Source organism: Phoca vitulina, unplaced genomic scaffold (genome assembly GCF_004348235.1).
Source record: "Phoca vitulina isolate PV1807 unplaced genomic scaffold, GSC_HSeal_1.0 scaffold16, whole genome shotgun sequence".
In the NCBI taxonomy this organism is placed as follows: Eukaryota; Metazoa; Chordata; class Mammalia; order Carnivora; family Phocidae; genus Phoca; species Phoca vitulina.
Window position 1 is genome coordinate 35607337 of NW_022589719.1, and position 21540 is coordinate 35628876.

Here is a 21540-nt window from a genome sequence, read left to right on the forward strand (position 1 = left end):
GTGGTACCTGCCCTCTTGCACGGGATCCCCCTCCTGCACGGGATCCATCCTTCTGCATGGGATCCGCCCTCCTGCAAGGGATCCTCTCTTGCACAGGATCCACCCTTCTGCACACCACAGGGTACTGTCCTTCCCAGATTCCCCACAACACACGGCATCTGCTCCCCTCCAGGAACGAGGGTGGCCCCAGAGGGTCAGCGAACACAGGGCTGAATGGGGGTTTTACAAGCGATGGACGGCTTCTGGGAATCAGTGCACTGAGGGACATCTGTGCGCACAAAGGACCCACAGGCTTCGTGTGCTCTGGTGCTAGTTTGCTCGATCAGTCAGACCCTTCGTCAGGAAACTCAGAGGAAAGGAGAGGCCTCTTTTTTCCCTCCCTGGAGGTGCTGAAGGGACCCCGCGGGAAGCACAGATTTCCTTACCATCCGTCCCCGCGGGATACACAGCGGCAAAGCCCACAAGACAGGTACTGAGAGGCGCTGACTCAGTTGACTGTAAAGCCTGGCCCTGCATCTTCGGGGGCCCCCGGTGGTCTTGTGAAGGCACAGACCTCAGTCCCAGCTGGGGAAGCTGCACGAGCCTGCGGCCAGCGTCCCCGCGACTCAGGAGGGGCTGCCCTTCGGAGTTTAAACAAGTCACGGGTCCGAATGGTGAGTAGTGACTAAAACATATTCACCAGACCAACGGGTACTCTGTTCACAATTGGAAAAAAAAAAAAACCCTCAGTTGGTCCAGAGCTGTCTGCATCCCATACAGGAATGCTCATTCTATCTCCAGCTGGAGGAGACAGTCAGGAATCTCCCTACTCTGTTTTAAAATCAACTTGGCATCTCAAGGGCCTTGGCAGCTCGTGAGGACAGTGAAGTGACTGGTCCTCATACTGGCGGCAGGACAGGCAGAGTCCCCGGGGTCTCTCGGGCCACCTCCCATCATCCTTTCTGCCATGTGGCCCCATCACGGCCCGTGCTCAGAACAGTGAGGAGGGCAGCCCCGGGCTTGCTACCACCACAGACCGCTCAGCTCAGGAGGCCGACAGGGCCACCAGAAAGCCCTGCCCACGCTCCCTGCCCCTCCCGGGCCGCGTGCCCAGCAGCCGATACTCTCAGACCTCAAGCCAAGCCCGTCCCCCCGCGCTGCTCTCTTGTGTTGGGGATGTGGCGGGAAGGGAGCTGTGGGCACCGCGCAGGCCCAGCCCCTTCCCTACATGGCGTGGCAGACAGGACGGCAGCAATCTTTACGGTGCACTCACGGAGGTGCTGGTGCGGCCCAGGTGGAGGCCCGGGTCTCAGAGCAACGCAGCGGTTTGCCCTGGCTCTCGGGAGGGACTCGTGCCGGCATCGGGCGGGCCTACAGGAGGCCCGGATGCTCCGCTCGGGGTGCTAGATGACGCAAGCAAAGCATCTGGCTCCGCACCCTCGTGCGAGTCTCAGACTCAGGGCGGGAACCAGCCACACACTGAACACGATAAAGACTCGACAGCCTGACACGTGGCTGCCCTCACCCCCAGCAGCAAACACGGGGCGAGGGCCACAGGCAGTAGGAGACACAGATGCCATCCGGGGGCCACCCCATCCACGGACTGGCGCCGTGTCCGAAAGCTCACCACTGCTGGTCCACTGGGACTGCTCGCTGCTGCAGGTCCTCTGCAAGCCCGGGGCTGGCGGAAACAGGCCAGCGGGCTCTTCCAAGATGCAGGACTGGGCCCAGCCACCGGCAGGGCGACAGGGCAGAGGAGGAGCCCCAGACACAGTCCTCCTGGTTGGCACAAGGGGTACTAGAAAGGGGAACGGTCATGAGCACCATGGGGCAGAGGAATGGGCTCAGAGACGGGGGTCGGAGGGGGCCGCTGAGTCTCTGCTGCGCCTCGTTTAGCTACTATCTCTTAGCTTACACGGGAGTGTGCACAGGGCAGAATCTTCCAACAAACCCACGTAAGCTAGCCGCAAATTCGTCTGACTCACCAGGGGCACAGCAGTGACCTACGTGGGCCGCGTGCCGGGAGGGACGGGTACGTGAGAACGAAGATGGAAAAGTGGCCAGGACCACACGTTGGGTTAGGTTTTGCTAAATGTGGACTCCGAGCCAGCCTCGTGAGGATTAGAGAAGGCGGGGAGCGTCTCCTTACAAGGCGGAGCCCTTCCTCCCCGAGCCTACTCACCGACATCCGTCTCCTTGTGGTTCTTGATGTATTCCGCCAGCTCGAAGTTGCCCGCGATGATCGCCACCTGCAAGAGCGGACATCGCGTTAACGAGTCAGGGGCAGAGCCTGGCCATTGGCACGCGTCCCCACCACCGACGGCCTCGCCCCACAAGCGCACCGTCACAGTCCCCGGTCTTAAAGCAACAGATGTCCCTTTCTCTCCAGTTTCATTCAGATATAACTGATACACAGCATTGTGTGAGTTTAAGGGGCACGACGTAAGGACTCGACGTACGCAGATGGCGGGAAGGTCACCATGAAGTCAGTCAACATCTGTCACCGCACATAGTGACAAAAACCTTCTTTCCCCGTGATGAGAGCTTTTGAGATCTACTCGCTTGGCAACTTTCCAGTGCACCGTATGGCACCATCCACTCCAGGCACCAGGCTGAACACCACACCTCTGTGAACGGTTCACCTTCCAACTGGACGATGGTGCCTCCTGACCACCTGCCCCCCCCCCCCCCGCCCCTGGGAACCACAAGCCTGACCTCTTTTCTTGTGGGTGGGGCTTTTAGATTCCACGCCTTGGTGATTAGACAGTTCGTCTCCCTGTGTGACTTACTCCGCTTAGCTCGATGCCCTCCAGGCCCATCCCTGTTGCCACAAAGGGCAGGATCAGTCATGACTGATGAAACGGCAGCCCCGGCATCCATTGGGCCCCAGACCTCAGAGTCAAACGCCACGCTCGCCCCCCTCAAAGCCCCTGGCCATGTCACCAGATGAGGCTCTCGTTCCACGAGAACCCACAGAAGAGCGTGCCTCCGCCCAAAAGCCCCCGCGGGGACCACGGCACAGCCCCCCAGCCCCGTGTCCCGTGCTCCCGCCAGGCACTCCCGGGAGCCCCGTCCTTCAGATTAGATGCGAGCCGCTCCCCAGAAGCAGGGGGAAGGGACTCCTCCAAAAAGTACCCGAAGCTCTTCATCAGATTTCAGTGTGGCAGGAGAAATTCCAGCCTGCGTGTGTGCAGAACACCAGAACCAACACCTACGGGAAATGGTCGCAACTCCGGCCCTACAGATCTGCGGGCTCAAGCAGAAAGGCCAGGCAGGAGGCCCCCGGCGAGACCTGAGCCAGGACCCACGCGGGCAGGGCTCCCGGCACCCCAGACAGGAGGCCTGGGGCTCGGAAGCCACGGTCTACACCCCCGGGGGAGCCAGGCTCTCGGGTGCCAGCCTGCAGACACACACATCTACGGTCCGATGGCTTTCGTGACAATGCGGGCGGGGGAGGCCTTGTTAGCAAAACCCGATTTCTGGGAGAAGAAATCCTGCCTCAAGCCTGCAGCATCGACTCCCGAGTCTCTGGCCAGCCCTCCAGATTTCAGACTTGCCAGCCCCCACAGTCTCGGGAGCCAGCTCCTCCCAAGAAGCTGCTTGAATAGATGCGGCTCCAGCCATCAGGCCTGCTGCCCGGGAGCGTCGTGCCCGATGCCGCAGACACACCGGCCCAGAGCCCTGCCCTCGGGGGTGACGCTGGTTTCCGCTCCTGGGCACCACCTCCTACAGCTCCCTGCCCTCCAAGGAAGCCGCCGTGGCCGCCCCTGTCTACACCAGCCAGGGGCGCGGGCAGAAGGCGGAAGGCAAAGACCATTCCAGAGGCAGCCCCCGTCTGCAGAGACAGAAGCAGGGCTGGAACCATCAGGCAGATGATGCTCCTCCAGCGACCGCCCACCCGGGACCCAGGCTTCCGCGCGTGGACCCCGGACGCGGGGCAGGGACAGAGGGTGGGGAACGCGGCGGGCCGCGCGCAGTGTCCACTGGCGCAGCCGTGGTGGGAAACGGTTTGGAGCGCCTCGGGGGTAGGACAGAGTTCCCGTTTGGTCCAGCAGCCCCACTTCCGGCTCTAGACCCAAAGGGCCCAAACGCAGGTATGATGCTTAAGTTTTAGGTGTCGCCCTGACTGAGCCACAGGGGGGACGCCCAGTCTGTGACGGTGTTTCTGGATGAATCAGCGGACTCTTGGTCAAGCAGCTCGGGTGGGCCTCATCCAATCAGTCGAAGGGCCACAAACAAGCTGCCTGGGAGGGACGACGCCTGCCAGCCGGCTGGGCCAGCACGTAGGGGCCTTCCGACCTTCAGATGCAGACTAAAGTGCTAACTGTTCCTGAGGTTGAGCCTGCTGGCTCTCCGGCCGAGACTTCCGCCCCTGCTGCCCGGGGCCTCTGGCTTGTTACGGTTTCACGCCCGGACTCCTCAGCCACCCTGGTAATAACCCTGATGCGGGTGGGCGTGTGCATGTTTTCTGTGTGTGCACACGTGTGCATGCGTGTGCGTGCACGCGTGCATCCTCCCAGCTCCGTTTCCCTGGGGATCCCGTGAGTGAGGATCTGGCTGCTGGGCTGAGGAGCCACTGACGTGGGAGCCGCTTGGGGAGTGCTGGGCAGAAGCTGGGAGCGGTCTGAGGGGCATGGACGGCCAAGGCCATTCTGAGGGGCTCGCACACGGAGTCTCGAGGAAAGTCACAAACGGCTCAGCCAACTTGTGTCTGTGTCCTAAGGATTTGTGGAAGGCAGAACGTGGGAGCGATGAATTGGAAATTGAGCTGAGGAGATTTCTACGCAGCGTGGAGGAGCAGGCCGTGACCTCCGGCTGCTTGGAGCGAGAACCGAGGAGAGATCAACTGGGTAAAGTGAAGGAGGAATGGTTAAACACAACGGAACCAGAACCCGAAGACTGGGGGACAACCTCAGCCCATCCACGTTGCAAAAAATGAAGCAAGAGAAGACCACGGGAGCGGTGAGGCCGGACAAAGAGAATGCGGGATGATAGGAGCAGAGACCACGGTGGGAACCGAGGGCACAGAGCCGGGCTGTAAAGAAGGAAGGCTGGGGGACCTGGTGGTTGGACGGGATGGGTTCCTGGGCTGCAAACGTGCACCATCCTTTAAGGGGGAGAAACCACCCCAAAGGGGGATCGAGACACCATCAGGCCCCTGCCTGGGTCTCACCAGAAGCCGTGGGGGTGGGACCACCCTGCAGCGCCAGGGGGAGGCCGCTGCCCCTGCGGGCCCATGGGCCAGAGCACCGGGCCTCACGGAGCTGGCTGCTGGGTTCCGGGCTGCTGGGGACCCGACACCCTTTCTTCTTGCTCATTTTCTCCTCTGGAACGGGAGCGTCTCCCACATGCTGGTCTCACTGCTACACACGGGGAGCACACCGCTGGGTCACAGGTTTGTAGCTGGAGATGTACTTTGCCAGAGGATGAACCATACCTTGAGTCTCACCCATACCTGAGATGGGGCTGGAAGGAGGTTAAGACTCTTTGGGCTGTTAGGTGAAATCAATGTATTTTACATGCAAGAAGGACATGGATTTGGGGGCCCGGGGGTGGGGAGTCTTACACATGAAATATGTGTCCTCCCCTCCCCTCCAAATTCCTATGTTGAAACCTAACCCCCAGGGGAATGGTATTTGGAGGTGGGGTCTTTGGGGAGGTGGTCAGGGTGAGGTGAGGTCATGAGGGTGGGGCCCCTGTCATGGGCTTTGTTTCCCCATAAGAGGAGGATACCAGAGACGCTTTCTCTGCACCCCCCCCCAAGTATGGGAGGACGCTCACCAGACCCCAGCCATGCCGGCACCCTGACCTTGGAATTACAGCCTCCAGAACTGTGAGAAATAAATTGTTTCAGCCACCTGGTCTGTGGGATTTCGTTCTGACAGCCGGAGCCGATGAAGACAGCAGGGACCAGAGAGCTATCCACACACCCATGTTCATGGCCGCGTTCCTCACAAAGGTGGAACCACCCCAGCGCCCATCGACAGATGAACGGATGAGCAAAATGCTATCATACAGTGGATATGATCCAGCCCTAAAAAGGAAGGGAATTCTGACACCTGCTACCACAGGGACGGACCTGGAGGACAGGATGCTCCATGAAACAGGCCAGATGCAAACGAACAGATCCTGTAGGACCTCCCTCATGTGAGGTCCCTAGATTCATAAAGACCGAGAGCAGGACAGTGGGCACCAGGGCTGGGGGAGGGGATGGAGGCTAGTGTTCCCTGGGGACAGAGCCTCAGTTCTGCAAGACAGAAAGAGTTCTAGAGGTGGATGGTAGTGATGATTTCAGAGCAATGCACTGAATGCCACTGAACAGCTTAAGACAGCAACATTTCCGGCTTGTGTATCTTACCATGATTAAACAAAAAAGGCAAAATGCACCTGTGTGGACCAGCAGGACAGAAGGTCAACCATGGAAAATGATGATACACCTGAACAGGCCAGTGGGTTTTGCAGAGATGCCTGAGCTTTGGAAGAGCCATCTCCCCCTGAGGCACAGGGCTGCCGGGATGATGGGGGCAGGGTGGGGAGGCCTCAGACAACGCCCACAGGAGCAGGGAGCACCCTCCGGGTTAGCAGGGCAGCCCCGGCATACACACCCCTCTCTGGCCACTCGCCTCCCGGTACCACCAGTCCCCAGAGCTCCCTTCTGCCGGGGGTGATGGGAGGCAGGGAGGTGTTGAGGGAGAAGCTGTGTGCAGGGACTTTCAATCAGAGAATCGGCCGCCCAAGGTGCCCCCTCCCTTGGGGAAAACTTGTCCCCCACCTACCCTATTTGTCCAGACCGGCCCCAGCCCCGTGCCCGACGTGAGACTGGCAGACAGGTGCTTAGAGGCGAAGGGCTCTGGCCCCAGGCTGCCAGACCTATACTGGGTGACCTTGGGCATGACAGTTAATCCATGGGCCTCAGTTTTGTCATCTGTGAAGTGGGTTGGGTGTGAGGATTTGATGAGACATGCATCAATAGGGTTACAACAGGGCCTGGCACATGGTAAGCCCTGAAACAGTTGCTGATTATTACTGACCGCTGTGGTGTAAGCGGCACACGGCTCATGGCAAAGGTCCTCCACGCACAATCAGATGCACACAAGTGCACACCCACGTCCGTGCGGCACACCCGGGACCGCTGCTGAAAATAACTCCTGAAAGGACCAGAAACCAGCAAGTCCAAGTATATTCTCCCCCAAAAAGCACTTTAAGAGCTGTAAACTGAGTTAACCATGCAGCTGCAAAGCCACGTGCCCTGTTCCGGCCAAAATATCTGCGCCCACAACGCAAGTGAGAACAATCCAGACACCCCTTCATGTTAACTGCCCGACTGTCTCTCCTGGATGATGTCAGGGCCAGGACAGTCCTCTCCTGCAGGAAGGGGCCACCTGCTGTCCTGCTCCACGGAGACATGCCTGCTGCCCACCCCAGGCTCGGCACATCATGGAGTCCCAGTAAATGCTCTACGGGAGGACGCAGAGGGGACCGGGTCTGACGGCAGCGTCTCCGTGCCATCCCGCAAGCCTGTGGCTGCTGGCCTGGTTGCATAAATAAGGTAGAATATAGGGGCGCCTGGGTGGCTCAGTCGTTAAGCGTCTGCCTTCGGCTCAGGTCGTGATCCCAGGACCCTGGGATCGAGCCCCACATCGGGCTCCCTGCTCTGTGGGAAGCCTGCTTCTCCCTCTCCCACTCCCCCTGCTTGTGTTCCCTCTCTCGCTGTGTCTCTCTCTGTCAAATAAATAAATAAAATCTTTAAAAAAAAAAAAATAAGGTAGAATATTGGCGTCTGTTTTCCTTGCTTACAGGTATACACACCAATATTAATAATAAAAGCCTAATACCGAGATATCAAGCACTTAAATGGACACAGTTTGCTCCAAGGGCTTTATAAGGACAGACCCCCGCTGACCCTAACACCTCTATGAAGTGGACACCCTTCTGCCTGACGTGTGAGAACACTGAGGCACGGAGAGGTTAAGCAACTTGCCTGACATCACCCAGGTAGCCGGTGCTGAAGCCAAGACATTAACTCACGCCGTTCCAGCCCAGAATCTACCTAATTATCGTGGCACAGCGTGTATCTATAAATAGTTTTCACTGAGTATGGCATTTAGAAAGAAAGTTAAGTTGTAATGGAATCACAGAGGTCACGCACGTTAGCAGGAAATCGCAGCACAAGGAAGACGAGAGGACACACTGTCCCCAAGGGCGTATGACCAGCCACACTGGGCAGGCCGCACTGGCTGGGGACCACAGAATGTTCGCAGTGACAGTGTTCTGGGAACACAACTGCACTCTCCTGAAGGATGGACACTACCTCGCAGTCGGAGGGGAGGGGGTGAAGACAGGAGAACCATGGCCTTCCTGGCTCACAAGCCCCTACCCTGCCCCTCCTCCCTCCCTGCACTTGCTCCCACCCCTCCCTCCCTGCACCTGCCCCCCCATCCCCCCACCCCCACCCCGGCCTGAAGAACAACTCAACAGCACAGACCAGGACCAGCCGTCTGCGCACCACCCTCATGAGATGCAGGCGTCCAACCTGCAGGTGTTTGGATCTGGACAGACCAGAGGCTCGTCCTGACCCCTCCTTTCTTAAGCCATCATCTTGCTTCCGTCCTCACTTGAGAACACGCAGAGGGTGCTGGTGGGGGCACCGGGAGAAGGCGCCCTGGCAGGGGCTGCAGGGACTTGGGTGGATGATGGGTGATGGGGAGAACGTGCCAGTCTCTCCGCACGACAGGCAGGATGGACACGGCGGAGGGGGACGTCTGGAGCCGGGGCTCCTGCGGGGGTGAGAAAGAGAAAGCCCTGGAGCTGGGAGGCCCGTGTCCAGGGGAGGAGTCCCGCTGGCGGGCGGCCCGTTGTGGGCCGTGGCCCACGACTGCGGGCAGCAGATGGCCACCTCTGGAGCACACTGGTCATTCACACCAGACCGGTCCCCTCTGCTCTGAGTCACCCTGGCCCTCAGCTCCACGCCCGCTGTTGGGAAGGAGTCACGGCCTTCTACAGACTTTAACCAAGAGTTGTGGGACACAAGGCATCGGGGACTTGACTTCTCTGTGTCTCGAAGGAAAGGCAGGGAGGCCAAGGCCCCCAGGCAAGCCACAGGGAGCATGTCTGTCCCTGCTGGCGTCAGCCGCGACGTCTGAGATGGGGACCTCTATTCCTGCTGAGGAGGCCCTCCTGAGAGGCTGGTGCTGAGACCACCGTGGGGAGGAGAGCCCATCACACCCACTGTCCGGTGCCCCCATGGGCCTCTGCCGTGGTGACCAGGCCACTGGGATCCCAAGAATGCAGGAAGGCTGGCAGGTGCCAGTGGGGCTGGCTGGCTGGCTGGCTGGGTGGGTACATGGGTGGGCGGGTGGATGGCTTGAGCCCATAGAGGGTATTGTGCACACAATGCTGGGGTCTTCCAGGAAGCTCTTTCAAAGGGCTGCCTGATATAGGAAGGGTAAAATAGATCCGCAGAGAGTTTCAGTGAGGGCCAACCAGCTCACTTTGCCTGTGGGGTGAGTTTTCCTCCATCCAGTCTCCCCTGGCCCTGTGTCCCCTAGGCTCTCCGTTCTGCTGGTGCTGCATGATGCCCCCTCTGCCATGGCTCAGACTATTTCAAAACAGGGCATCGATGTCTGTGAGTTACCCCCCAACCCCCCCCCCCCCGCCGGAGCTGAGATCTGACACCTGAATTACTCCCTTGTCACAAGGGAGACACTGAATCCTGTGGTCGGCGCTGAGAGTGCGTAGGTAAGGAGAAAAACATCTTCAACATCTAGAAGTTTGTGATCCAATCAGTAGGCAAAGTCAGACGACGATCCAGCTGGTCTACCTTCATCTGAATTGCGGAGCCCCAGCTGTGCATGGAAACTCCAGCCCGGTGAACATCCTCCCGGCTCCGTGGGGTGGCCATGACCCTGCCACCCCCTCTTACGCAGAAGACTTCTGCACAGCATTCCCCAGCCCTCTGCTGTGTAAAATATTTATGGTAGTCAAGCCAGAAAAAAGCCTTAAAAAACATCTGAGAGAAGCATAAAAGTTTAGCATTGCACACAAAAGAATGGGAGGTAATTATTTCACATGGACCAAATGCATCATCCTCCTCCCAGACGGATTTGCCAATAAAATGCAAATTTCTCCTCTGAAATAGCACCGGCTTTGAAGGACACTATTTGCTCCCGGAAATCTTGATAAAGAGCAAAGGGTTTTTCGATGTTTGCAGAGAAACAACCTTCGAGAGAGCAGCTCGTGTTGGGACCATCAGCTGGAGAGGCATGAGCACTGGGGGGACAGGGAGACGCTTGTACATGCCTCAGTCCCGGGCGCCCAGGGCGGAGACTCAGTCGCAGGGATTATGGACGCTCCTAGGCTGCCTTCCACCGTGCTGTGATAACAATGAGCGTCGTGCTGGAGCTCACAGCAGGAACGTAATTCCTGCCTCCCAGACGAGGAGGCGGGCGGTAAGAGCTCAAAGACACTGGATTTCTACCTTACGTACAGGCAGACCTCAAACGTTAGACCTTAAAGCCTGGGGGCTTGCAGCCAGGTGCCGCGCACGTGGCCTGCGGGGCTCTGACCACAGGAGATCTCTAGCACCTCGGTGCAGGCACAGAGCCCTCGCTTGCAAAGAGCTGTGAGAGAGACATTAATAATGAGATGTGATTTGGAAGCAGAAACCCAGCACCATTTTCTGCAGGGCAGTGACCGAAGAAGGAAGGGACAACGGAGACCACCACACACTCGTGTAGAAGCCAGTTCAGGTCTCCACAGCAAATACTACAAATGGGACAGCTTAAACTGTGTAAGCGTAAGGTCTCCGGGTCCCAGAGGCTGGAAGTCAGCAGGGCAGGGTCCTCTCAAGGCCTCTCTCCTTGTGAGTGGACGGCCGTGCTCTACCTGGGTCCTCAACGGGGCTGTCCCTCCGTGCATGTCTGTGTCCTGATCCCCTCTTCTTAACAAGGACCCCAGTCACATGGGATCAGGGCCACCCCAGTGACCCCATTTTTCCTTAATCACCTCTTTGAAGACCCCAGCTCCAGATACAGCCACATCCTGAGGTGCTGGGGGTCAGAGCTTCAACACAGGGATTTTGGGGACACAGTTCAACCCAGGAGACCTTGAGCAGAGAGAATGTCGTCACCTTCCTCACGGACGCGTGCCTTCTTCCAGCAAACACCCAGACATTCACGACGGCCTGCGAACCTCTCCCGCCAACATGGTCTGTCTACCGAGCTCATGAGGTGGGGGCTGGGGGCCACGTAGACATAATTGTCAGGGATGGAAACGCAGGAGCAGAAATTGCTTTCTGAGCCTTACCTTTACACAAAGCCTTTATTTCCCCCACCCCCAAGATTTTGTTATGAACATTCTCAAGTGTACCCCCAAAACTGAAAGAACAGAGCAACAAAAAGCAACTGGATGCCCACCTTGATCGCACAGTTGTTTTCGTGCTGTTTGGGGTGGTGTGTGGGCATGCACCTGCTTTCCTGTCTGAATATCGCAGCATCCAGAGAAAAGAAGGACTTTCTCCCACACGTCATGGCACGACCAGACCAGCACTCATCCCCAAACAGCCTCTCATCCCCTGCCCAAGTGCCTCTCCTGCCCTCCCAGTTGTTAGACCGTTTTTGTCTAGGTGACAGTATGTACGGTGACATGCATAGACTAGAAGTTCACTGGCTGATGAGTGTGCAGTCTACACCCATCTTCTTAATTCAGGGGTGTGTGTGAAATGGGCAGGTTTTTTAAAGATTTTATTTATTTATTTTATTTTAGAGAGAGAGAGAAGCAGGGGGAGGGGTAGAGGGAGAGGGAGAGAGAATCTCAAGCAGACTCTCCACTGAGCAGAGCCCGACGTGGGGCTCAATCTCATGACCCTGAGATCATGACCTGAGCCAAAATCAAGAGGTGGACACTTAACCAACTGAGCCACCCAGGTACCCCAAAATGGGCATTTTTTTAAAAAGATTCTATTTATTTATTTGAGAGAGAAAGAGAGCACGAGTGGGGAGGAGAGGGAGAAGCAGGGTCCCCACTGAGCAGGGAGCCCGATGCGGGGCTCGATCTCGGGACTCTGGGATCATGACCTGAGCCGAAGGCACATGCCTGACTGACTGAGCCACCTGGGCACCCCAAAATGGGCAGTTTTAAGTTACATTTGCCCCTAAACACACTCACTTTTTTTCACCTTACATTGCTCTCTGTAAAATATCATCAACTCTCCATTTTCCCAGGAGTCTGAAAGAACAAAGATTGCAAGACACGGACCAAGAACCGAAAACACCGTGTTGCTGGAGTCGCCGCTGATGGACCACCAGTGGCCGCTTCCGCAGGGCCACGAGGAGACAGCATTTACCCGGAAGCGCCACGTCTTACCCCAAAAGAAGCAGAGCGAGAATGGCGGTGGTGGCGATCGGGCTAGGAAGGCACTCCAGCAGCTCCCGGCTTACCTTTCCACACCCACGACACCTCGCTGTATTCAGCGAGTGAAGACAACTTAGTAAACTGAATGATGTACATGAAAACCATGCTCATGAGGGGCCATAGAACCGGGAGCCAGTTTGGTGTTTCTACAGAATTTTTTTTGATGAGCTTCCATGAGAAACCAAATACACAATGTCGTTAAAATTGCTGCCAAGTGTCACACTAGGGAACGATTTCTGAGCGACAGACCGGAGCTGTCTTGTCAAAAAGCAAAGCTCCCCTGCAGACCCGGTCCCACGGGGCTCCCTGCTGCCCAGTGTCACCTCCCAGTGTCGGGGACAAGCCACAGACCCACAGACACCTGAGCCCCGGTTCTGACGCCGCTCACTGTCCCTGCTTCTCTCTGGGAGGAAAAGGAAGAGGAAACGCAGAACCCTCTCTCCTCCTCCACCCCTCCTGTCCTGGAACCAACCTCCTAGTGTGCTTATAAATAAATTCAGGCTAGGTCGTGTCCTTTAGAAGAAAAAAGACATCCAGCTTGTAATTAATCCCAGTGCCGCGGAAGAAACTTATTATATAAAGAGATTGTTCTTCCTTCTTTTTCCTTCATACACATTAAATCACAGATCCTATTGTGGGAACACTGACCACTCGGGGAACACACTGAATACCCATCGGGTTCTAGCTGCGAAAATGTAGGGGAGGTACGTGAATTAAATTCAACACGATGAAATAACATAAAATTGCATTTTAATACCTTGAGGAATAAAAAGAAAAAAATCCCGAAGACATTTCCTTTCTTAGGAAAAACCCAGGGAGAGTGACTTCAGCTCTCTGGAACGAGCTAGTAAACCTTGGCACCAAGAGGGGTCCGTTTTCCTAAATGAGTTTTTAAGATCCTGGTAAATAATTCGAAACCACTAAAACTTTAAGTCAAGGGCTCAGAATTCCGCCTTTGGGGCCTGGGTGCCGAAAGAGAGGATTCTGTCCTTAGATGCCGGCTCTAAAACCTGCCCCAGATGTCATGCCGAACAGAACAGGCTACAGAACGCTCTGGTCCTGGGAAAGGGGAATTTGAAGCACGCGGGACCCTGGCCCATCGGCAGCATCTATGTTCCAACAGAGCGGTTCCTTTCACTTCCCTTCTGCAAACACGGCTCTGTGTAACTGCGGTCCCCTAATTGCTCAGGGAAGGCTTACCACGCTTCATCAGGGAGAACAGCTATCGTCAGGATCCGTTCATTAGAGCAGATACGTGGATGTTTATCACTTTTAAATTAATCCACTCTTTGATTCTGCGTATTTACCCTGGCGCAGCCAGCGGGGGGAAACCCTGGCCGTGGAGGATTTATGCTGGGGGCCGTGAGGCCTCCGAGGGAGTGACCACACATGCTCTGCAGCCCCCTTTTCCAGGACCCTGAGAAGGCACAGGTGCCCGGTTCCGACGGCAGCCCCGGGGGGCTCACTGGGAGCCACAGGAACCAGACTCCCTGCCTTCGGCTCAGACGCTGTTCCCCCTGACTCTCTCCCTGCTCACCTGGAGGATGAGCAGCTCTCGGGCTCTGAGGGCAGGGCGCTCCCCAAGCCCGGGGACCAGGGGAACACCAGCCCCCACGCACCTGCTGGTCTGGGAGCCCTCAAGAGAAGGGCTCAGAGGAAGCCCTCAGAGGAAGACTGAGAACTCCAAGCTGGCACAGAGAGGCCCTTCAAAGAAACTGATGTATCTTGTAGGCGTGTATGAGATGCCGAGCATACAAAGAGCAAGACGATTACATCGTTCAAAACCTCTGACTGTGACCCCGAGGAAGCTTCTAGGTAACAGCCAGATTCACTCTGGAAATGCCCTCTCTTCACTGCAAGGCTGCATTTCAGCTTCTGTGTCCCCCCCTCCCCCGATCTCAGCAATGCCCCTTGAGGGTTAAGCTGACCACGCTCGGCTACGGGCTTGTGATCAGCCTTCGGATGATTTCTGGGTATCGCCTGCCTGCATGACAAGTTTGTCCTTGGTCTTGATATTACAGATCAAAATACTGATGTCTTCTTTTAAGCACAGAACGTGGTCCCTTGGAGACACCCACGGCCGCTGGGCCTCTAGTCTCAGCTGTGAGTGGCAGCCGTTCTGAGACCTGCCAGCACATTAGGGTGCTGAACACGCTCCCCAAAATCCCTTAGCAACTGCATCCTGGTGCCGAACGTTTTAATTCTTCCAGTCATGATTCATGGTGCCGTCTGTGGACAATAATGAGAGACAATAATCCCCAAAATAGCTGCTGCTCAGCAGAGCCCTGCTGCGTCCCACTTACGGGACAACCCGGGGCCACACCAGGGGCGCCTCACCCCTGCTGGGGCGCCCCCGGAACCCCGCTGAGCCCACCCGGGACGGATCCCCGAGCACACCCAGCGCATCGGGGATGAAGAGGGAACACACAGGGGAGACGCTCCCCCCTCCCCCCAGCAGGCTGCCACCCCTGCCCGCCCACAGGGGTGTGGCCAAAAGGAAGACGCCTCTTTCAGTTGTAAAATCGAGGTCAGGCTTTACAGCCTTCTGGGCTCTTTGACTAAAATACAATCAAATAAAACATTCATTTCTACAAATCAACTCCATTTTCACACCTGGACCGGCAGACACCGGAGTGTGTGTCTGTGTGTTTTGTGGGCCTCACCACCACCCTCTCCCCCAGGCAGTGCCCCCCTCCCTCCCTGCCCCCTCCCAAGTTTTCTGCAGCAGAGGGTCAAAGAAGAAGCAACGCTGCCCGCATCCTCCGTCCGTGTGGCCTAAAGCCACAGAGAGCGGGGTCGGGGACGTCCCGTGAGTCCTGCAGGGCAGGTGAGCCCCTCGGCCGCCTGCCGACCTCGGGCAGGGGGCAGACCAGACCTAGACAAGCCTGGGGGTAGTACGCAGGGGTGCGGCTCTGGGGCAGGTCAAAGGATGGTGGGAGCTGGAACACACGAGCCCTGCTGACCCGTCACGTGGTCAGAGTGGATGGAGGAAGAAAATCCCCCGGCGCTTCCAGAACGCAAAGCTGGTGGAGAGCAGAACCGCTAAATCCTGCCTCGGCTACACACACACCACGCGCACACGCACACACGCCACACGCACACACGCGCACACCACACACACCACACGCACACATGCGCACACCACGCACACACCACACGCACACCAACGCACACGCACACACGCCACACGCACCACACGCACACACACACCACGCACACACACCACGCACACACGCACACACGCACACACAACACACGCACACACGCGCACACGCACACACGCCACACGCACCACACACGCACACAATCACACGCACCACACACGCACACAATCACACACACACGCACACCACACGCACACACCACACACATGCACACCACACGCACACGCACCACACGCACACCACACACACACACACACACCACACACACACACACGCGCTGCCCGGTCCCTCCCGAGCCAGCTTTCACGAGGCGGCACGGCAGGCCGTAGACATGACCTCCCGAATTCTGGGAGGGTGATGATACAATGATCACCTGTCACTGAGACGGCACGCGGTCCCCCCGCCCTTCCTGCGGCGGGCACCTCTGAACGAGGACGCGGCCGAGCGCATGACCGCAGGGGCTCCCCTCGAGCCCGCCCGCGCACCCAGCCAGGGCCGGCAGCCGGGGCGAGGTACGCGGGACACACGGGACACGCGGGGCCCCCGGCAGGCGGGGTGTGCGGCCACACACCTGCCCCCCAGCAGCAGACACTCCACTGCTGCATCTCCCGGTGCCGGAGCTACTTCGGGTCGCTTTGCTTCATTTTTATTAGGAAACAGAAACTGGGAAAGCGAGGGCGGGGGGGGGGGGACCGAGAAAGGCCGCCACGCAGGGCTGCAGCCAGGGCTGTCCGGGGGGGCGGGGGGCACCTCGGTCCCGCACACGGTCCGCCGCCCCAGCGCGCTGCCAGTGACACGAGGGCTCGGCGGCCCCTGGGCGTCAGGCAGCTGCCAGGTGAGCGTCCGCGAGCAGCCCACGTTTGGCACCGCTTCGGTACCAGAACCAGGAGAGGCAGTTGCTGGAGCACCCGCGCCCACTCGCCCGCGGGGACGAGAGCCGAGCCACGCGGAGAAATCACGCCCGCAGCCTCAACCGCTGCTCCGGGGCGGGGCTCCGGCAGAAAGGGCACGGGCACCTCCGGGGACAAGAGTCCCACGCTGCTCCTAACCCGCGCTCGCGGCTTTCCTGCCCTGTAAGAGGGGGCCAGTGGCGCCGGTCCCACGGGTACAGTCGTGTCCCGAGTCCCAAGGCCACCACCCACTCCTAGCTTCTTGTCCAAGCCACGGACAACCCGGCGGCTCTGTCAGCTCAGGAGGGATCGGAGAAAACGTGCAGAAGTCTACGTGGATACTTTTAAAATTATTCACCAAAAGCAACCAACCAGCACTTGGTACCTGACAAGTGTGCAAAGCTACAGAGAACGGAGCCGAGCGGCCATGCTCCTCGTGCGTACGCGCTGTGTGGCTTCGGCCCTGTCGCTGCACATCCCTGAGCCTCGGCTTCCTCGTCTGCAGCAGTGATCACAGACCCTTCCTCACAGTAACCTGGCAATTACAGGGAGCTAGTGTGTGCAGAGTAATTAGCACGGCCCGATACACAAGCCCTCGAGAAATGGCAGCTTCTACTGTAAAAACTCTTATTTTTGAAGAGTAGTCTCTATAAACAACGGAAGAGTACGTTTAAAAACATTAGTACCTAAGGGGAGGAAAGATGAGACTAAGGAGGCGCCTGGGTGGCTCGGTCAGTTAAGCGTCCGACTCCTGGTTTCCGCTCAGGTCATGATCTCAGGGTTGTGGGGTCAAGCCCTGCATTGGGCTCCACGCTCAGCAGGGAATTTGCTTGGGTTTCTCTCTCCCTCCGCCCCTCCCCCCGCTCGCTCACATGCTCTCTCTCTCTCAAATAAATAAATCTTTACAAAAAAAAAACTAAGAGACTAGGAAGGAGAGGGAGAAATGGTGACTTCTTCATGTTTCCTTTGTTTTATAGATTTGACTTTAGAATGATGCACATATTTCATATATCTATAAAAATTTTTTAAATCTAAAAAGCGGTTGTTACAAATCAGAAATAAAATTAAACAAAATGAACCTAAATGCACATAGAGCTGGTGGCATAAACAAATAGAGAAAAATGATTCCAAATGACTTCCAAACACAGACTTTATTGCACATCCCTAAGGGGATTTACTCCGATGACAAACACAACTTAAACCATCCAAGCATCACATTGCTGGTGGAGGTGTTGGCATTATGACTGGGAAAATTTTGCATGTGCGCAAGGGAATAAACCAGGAGAACCGTAGCACGGCAGATGGAGACCTGAGGGTTCAGCACGTTTGAAAGGAGACACAGAAGCAGGATCAAGGTTTGGCAAAACCCTTGTCCTGAATTACTACAGGCAACACTGAGATGACTTACCATGTACATCATCTTTAAAATAAGACCGCTTGCACTTAGAATGTAGCTCCTAAAACCACTGGATGTGAAAAGGAATGAGGCTTCCCTGGAAAAATGGTTGCTTCCGAGTCTGAGCAAGAAATTTGCTCCAGGAGCATGCAAACTCTTGTCATGCCAGAAAATATGGAAGCCATCCATGATGATGAGGTCATGCTCAAAAGGCTTATTAGGAAATGATCTGGAAAAGCCTCCGCTGAGCACAGATAGGTGTGATGAAGTGGCTAGAGGCAGGTGATTGCGTCCCCAAGAAAACAGAGCAGGATAAACAAAAACAGGCATGTCTGTCGAGCTTAGCTACCACTAAGACCCACCGTGTGGGGCCAGAGTGAAGAGACGAGCTCACATCCCACAGCTGTTTTTCCCTGGGATCATGTGCACATTCCCAACTCAGGAAAACGGCTGGGAATCCCAGGCTGATCCCTGCGGAGTGTTTAGCATAAGGCAGGGCTAGTGAACAGTCAAAACTGCAGACCTGCAGGGCCGAAGTCTAGGTGGGAAGGAAGAGTGGAACACTGATGGAGACATTTAGCTGTTTTTCCCTTCAAGACAAACATTTTTTAGGGGACTCTGAACCTGGGAGGGACAGAAGGCTAAGGAGCGAGGCGTGAGCACTGGAGTGCAGGGCCCACCAGGCAGAGGGGCACAGTGAGCACAGCAGATGCTCAGCTGAGAGCATCTTAGGGCCCCACTGTGGGAGAAGGAGCAAGCTGGGCTGGAATGAATCCTCACAAAACCAACCCAGCCTTGGCTCAGCCCCATCTGCAACCAGCCCCCCGCTACCTACCTAGTGCAAGACAGGGTGATCCTCTCTGAAAGCAAATCTGGAGTCTCTATAATTTTTTAAATACATGCCATGCCCGGCATTCTATAAACAATCACTAATCATTCCCAGGGACAGTGCCAGGTGTTGGAAAACAAAGAGAAAACCCAGTCAACAGAAACAGACCCACGGATAGTGCAGACACTTGCGTGAGTGGTTAAGAACTTTAATTAATTAATTAATTAAATAATTAATATCTTCCAGAAAATAAAGGAAAAACAAAATATCTGAAAAGATGGATAATTTCACCAGAGAATTGGAACACCTAAAAAAGAATCCATTAAAGACCTAAACGTGCAGCCCGAAACCATAAAAATCCTAAGAGAAAACGCAGCCTGTAATCTCTTGGACATCAGTCTTAGCAACAACATTTATGGATCTGTCCCCTGAGGCAAGGGAAACAAAAGCAAAAATAAACTGTTGGGACCACACCAAAATAAGAAGCTTTTTTACAGAGAAGGAAATCAACAAAACAAAAAGACAACATACTGAATGGGAGAAGATATTTGGAAGTATATAATTGATAAGGGGTTAATATTCTAAATATATGAAGAACTTCAACAATCCAATCAAAATGGGCAGAGGACCTAGACAGCCATTTCTCTAGAGAAGACATACAGATGGGCAACAGACACATGAGAAGATGCTCATCATCACTGCTCATCAAGGAAATGCAAATCAAAACCCAATGAGCTATCACCTGACACCTGTCAGAATGGCTAGAATCAGAAAGACAAGAAACAACAAGTGTTGGCGAGGATGTGAAGAAAGGGGAACCCTCGTGCACACTCGGGAATGCAAGCTGGTGCAGCCGCTGCGGAAGACAGTATGGAAGTTCCTCAAAAAATTAAAAAAAGAAATACCCTATGATCCAGCCTTCGCACTACTGGGTATTTAACCAAAGAAAATGAAAACACTAATCTGAAAAGATATATGCACCTCTATGTTTATTGTAGCATTATTTTAAATAACCAAGACATGGAAGCAACTCAGTGTCCATTGATGGATAAATGGATGAAGATATATATATACACGTACACGTACACACACACACACACACACACACACACACACACACACAGGCAATGGAATGTTACTCAGCCACAAAAAAAGGGATGAGATCTTGCCATTTGCAAATGGGAAACAGAGGAGCCACTGATATGTGTGTGTATGAATTTCTAAATGTGTCATCAAAGCCGGGAGATGAAGAGGAGAAAGCTGAGTTGGTGATGTAAAAATAAACAAATTACAATAAAATCTCCCTATGCTGTCTAAATTATAAGCAAAACTAAAAGAAAGGATGAATTTGAAAAAGAAATCTGTACTCTATGGCTGCTAAGAGTTACAATACCTATTATATTAGTATAAACCGATAATAAAGAGGCCCAAACCCAATCCCCAAAACAGGCAAAACCCAATGGGCAATCTTCATACCAAGGAGTCAACAGGTACCAACGGGTGATGTGAGCCATCAGATGTCGGAGGAGAAAGGCGGCAGGAGGGCCTGAGGGTCCCCCGAGCTCCTGGGCGAAGGTTTCGGGTTTGAGAGTGAGGACCTATCAGGTTTTGGTGCGTTTCTCCCACTCGGGTGGCTGCCCGCATCCCCGGCGTTCACCCCCATTCTTGATCATTGTGTTTGAACCCCGATTGGCTTCACTCGGCAGCTCCTCTTTCCTTCCAGCCTTGGGCACCCAGCCTACGAGGAGGCAGACCCATCTGTCACTGGCTGGTGGCCATTCAGCAGGGGCCCTGAGACGCAGCAGTGAGCCCTGTGTCCACCTGCAGTGGGGCTGCTGGTTACAAAGACGTCACCGTCATCACGGGGAAGGGATGCCAGATCCTGGGTGCCGCTGGGGAATGCTTGCTTTCAGAGGTGCTAGGCTCAGCACCCCTCCCATTCCCACCCCAGAACAGTGCGGCTGAGACCCCTGACTTCACATCTGAAGCATTTTCTATCCACCCAGAGGCTTCAGTGGGCGGCCAGGCCAGGAAGTTACATCGAGACAGTGTCACTATAGACCAGCTTTTCCTCCTTGAGATTCTGGTGAGGATGCCGGACATCACGTCTCTTTCATGGTCTTTCTTTCCTTCCGGTTGGAGCCTTCACGTAGGACTGCCTTACGGGGAGGCCACGGTGTCCTTTGAAACATGGCACCCCTAACAAGCAACTCTGGGGTCCAGCTTATGTCTCCCCCCAAATTCAATGCTCTGAGTACCCAGACACAGCATCTTCTGTGGTTTCTGTTCTCTGGCCATTGCCCGCCCCCAATCCTACAAGGTCAGCTGGACCCTCCCGCCCCACCGCCATCCCGGCGCACGGGGGGGCAGCTTCTCGGCCAACAGAATCGAACACCCTGCCCACTCCAGCGGTTACTCTCAGCGCCGCCCCACCACTGGCAAGGAAACGTACAAAGCCCGCTCCAGAACGACAGTTTGCACCACAGAGGGAAGGTGTGTGGGGTTTCGCGGTGGGCCACTATTTATATCTGCATGAATCAGCAGCCCGAAGCTGTTTCTGTCAAAGAAGGCAATGGGTAAATACATGACACATTTCATCAGTGACTTTATGGAATAAATATTTCAAAAGTGTCCTGCTACACGGACGCTGAGCTAAGAAACACATGCATTTTATTAAAGACCACCCATCAGAGTGAAGAAAAGCCTTTTAAACCTTGTACATGAGATGCCTGATGGCTGTGGGAACCGCCTGGAAATCTTCAGGGTGCCTGGTAAGGAAACCGCATGTCCATAAAACATGTCCTTGGGTCTCTTCTAGGATCCGAGCCCCACCCCGTGCACCTGCCATCAACACCAGCAGAAACCTTGCAA

General features: G+C 55.5%; 1 protein-coding gene across 1 annotated transcript in view; it reads right to left on the reverse strand.

Moving 5' to 3' along the window:
- SHANK2 (SH3 and multiple ankyrin repeat domains 2) overlaps positions 1-21540 on the reverse strand; it is a 477134-nt gene that overhangs the window by 324941 nt on the left and 130653 nt on the right. The window contains 1 exon segment of the mRNA XM_032414570.1: positions 2162-2228. Coding sequence (XP_032270461.1) covers positions 2162-2228 — 67 coding nt within the window.